General features: G+C 32.0%; 1 protein-coding gene across 1 annotated transcript in view; it reads left to right on the top strand.

The window, feature by feature from the left end:
• Positions 1–2840, top strand: part of LOC102677882 (neurobeachin) — a 240681-nt gene that overhangs the window by 147854 nt on the left and 89987 nt on the right. Inside the window, exons 22-26 of the mRNA XM_031509250.1 lie at positions 89–254; positions 363–516; positions 639–818; positions 1829–1969; positions 2162–2269. Of these exons, the coding sequence (XP_031365110.1) occupies positions 89–254; positions 363–516; positions 639–818; positions 1829–1969; positions 2162–2269 (749 nt within the window). The remainder of the gene's footprint in view (positions 1–88; positions 255–362; positions 517–638; positions 819–1828; positions 1970–2161; positions 2270–2840) is intronic.

Below are 2840 nucleotides of genomic sequence, written 5' to 3'. Positions count from 1 at the left end.
AAAAAAAAAAAAAAAAAAAAAAAAAAAAAAAAGAAAGAAAGAAAGAAAAAAGAGAAAAAAAATTACCCGAAATTTCACCCACGAATAGAATCAAAACGATCGAAGCAAGGTAATCCTTCTACGAGACCAATGTTCAGTCCAGGGCCGACTCGTCCTCCTTTCAGAATACCAGAGTTCAAATGGTCTTACATACATCAAAGATTACTCTCGGATGTTCTCTTTTCGTTAGAGACGGACATTCAAGTTTGGAGAAGGTATGGATGAATGGCGTTACTTACTTATGATAATAAAATTAATAAACAAAGTCGAGTGATCCGATTGATAAATTCGATTGATGATACGCCAACGATGATGTGTTCCAGCCATTCAACCAAATCGGTGCTGGATTTCGTGAACAGCAGCGAAAACGCAATTTTTGTTGTTAATACCGTTCATCTAATTTCCCAACTGGCCGACAATCTTATTATCGCCTGTGGAGGATTGTTACCGCTTCTAGCTTCGGCCACCTCGCCAAATGTACGTATAATTTGCATCTCCTCTCCCTCTCTGACTTCACTGATAGAACAGCGTATAGCCGGCGAAAAAAGTTCATTTTCACGGATTTTACTTTTTTTTAATTGGTGCTTGGATATTCATAGAGCGAATTGGATGTAATTGAACCAACTCAGGGGATGCCAATTGAGGTAGCAGTTTCTTTTCTGCAAAGACTAGTCAACATGGCTGATGTACTTATCTTCGCCAGCTCTTTAAATTTCGGTGAACTGGAGGCTGAGAAGAATATGTCTAGTGGCGGTATTCTAAGGCAGTGTTTAAGACTGGTTTGTATTATCGTCCACGTAGCAGATTTTATTCCTCCAACACGTACATCCGTTATTGTCACGCCGTGTATAATTTCGTTTCAAAAAGAGAGAGAGAAAAAAAAAGAAAAGAAAGAAAGGAAAGAAAGAGAGAGAAAGAAAATATCATTAATATTGACCCGATAGTTGGCCCGATTTACGATCTTTTTGCAAACATTATAGTATGTCGATAGAACAGAAAGATGAAGTAAGATTGTTGTAAAAATTCATATTAAATGTTTGTAATGCACAATTAATTAGATTCGATGTTTCAAAACGTTTCATTCTGATAAATAAAAATTTTGTTACATGATTAATATACACAAGACACTAATCACAGATCAACTTCGTCTTTCGGAATTTTTAATATCATTTTTCTTTTCTCCAGTATTTTTAATTTCATTTCATATATGCGAAATTTAACTTTAGTAGTCATAAATTTTTTTCAAAATTTTTGAAAAAAATCTGGAACATTGAATAATGTTCAAACGGAACGGAATAAATTCGAGCAATTCTATCAAACTTTATTATTAATTTTCGTAATTTCACGAAAGACGAAGTAGATCTAAATTAGGATATTATAATAGAATATTTATATAGTGTGCTTCGTGTTAATTCTTTTTTTTTTTTTGTATATACATATAGATGTTTTTCATAGTGTCATAGCACATATCTAAACTATTTATATAAAAACTTAAATAAAATTATCGGATGTAATAAAAATTGTATAATTGAAAATAAGAAATTGCATATCTCATGTGAGGAAAATTAAAAAAACACACACACACACACACTTTAACACTATTGTAGTTTAACACAAGCAAATCTTCATTAATGAATAGAAATAGTTATTAAATCAGTGTGTTAAATTAGTCGTAATATTCTTAGCTCTCGTATCATGTATAACATAGAATTTCAGAAACATGTTTGTTTTTTTTTTTTTTTACACTATATTTTTTTGTTTATATTCATCTGATGAAATGCTTCTATAGGTCTGTACATGTGCCGTTAGAAACTGCTTAGAGTGTAAAGAACGTGGCAGATCGTACAGCATGTTAGGTCGGCAGATTGGTTCTAGTAATAAATCACAGCACATACAGTCTCTTATACGTGGAGCTCAAACATCACCCAAGGTATGTCCCATCTGATCGAACTTAATTTATATATAGAAATGTGTTATTGTCATTTGTCATCTCACTATTGACAAATTACATATCATATACTATATACTTATTCAAAGCCATGTCGTATAGAGAATAGAATTTACAGTGATCGTTAACATCATTTAATGACGGTTTAGTATAATAAAGTTTCTATTTTTATAGAACATAGTGGATAATCTGGCACATCAATTAAGTCCTGTCAAAGATCCTGAGAAATTGCTGCAAGATATGGATGTGAACCGCTTAAGAGCTGTGATATACAGAGATGTTGTAAGTGTGATACATTACGTATAATTAATAACTATAAATAGCACACTTGGAAATTTAATTTAAAATTTTGAAAGTATCTCACGACTCGATTCAATTCGATTCGATATACGGATAATATATCATATTATGTAAAAAAAAATACGCTAAATTATATCGTTGTACACTTTACATCATAATTGACTGCATTTTTGAAAAATTACAAATAAAACTTTTACTTTTCGTATAAAAAACTTTAGAGGAAATTAACAATTTTCTCATCAAAATCCGTTCGAAATATAGAGAAAACTATGCCATTGAAAACCCTTTTTGTTTTATCCCGATATCTCGATTAGTTGCTGAGATATAAGGATTCAAAGTTTCCCCCACATAGTTAAGACTGTGCGAAAATTATGAATGGCTCCACTGCGATCCAGTGATCTATATTTTTTTCCGAAATGCGTATTACGTTTTACTAGGAATCGTGTCTGTCACTTGTCTGGAGTTTGTGATAGGTCAGCGAAAGAAGTGCGAGCAAGAGGTCCGAGCAGAAGAAAAGAACGGAAATAATAAATGATTAAAAATTATGCTTTTC

Source organism: Apis dorsata, unplaced genomic scaffold (assembly GCF_000469605.1).
Source record: "Apis dorsata unplaced genomic scaffold, Apis dorsata 1.3 scaffold_133, whole genome shotgun sequence".
Taxonomy (NCBI): domain Eukaryota; kingdom Metazoa; phylum Arthropoda; class Insecta; order Hymenoptera; family Apidae; genus Apis; species Apis dorsata.
Note: the sequence above shows the minus strand (reverse complement) of the source record. Positions and strands in the feature narration are given on the sequence as shown.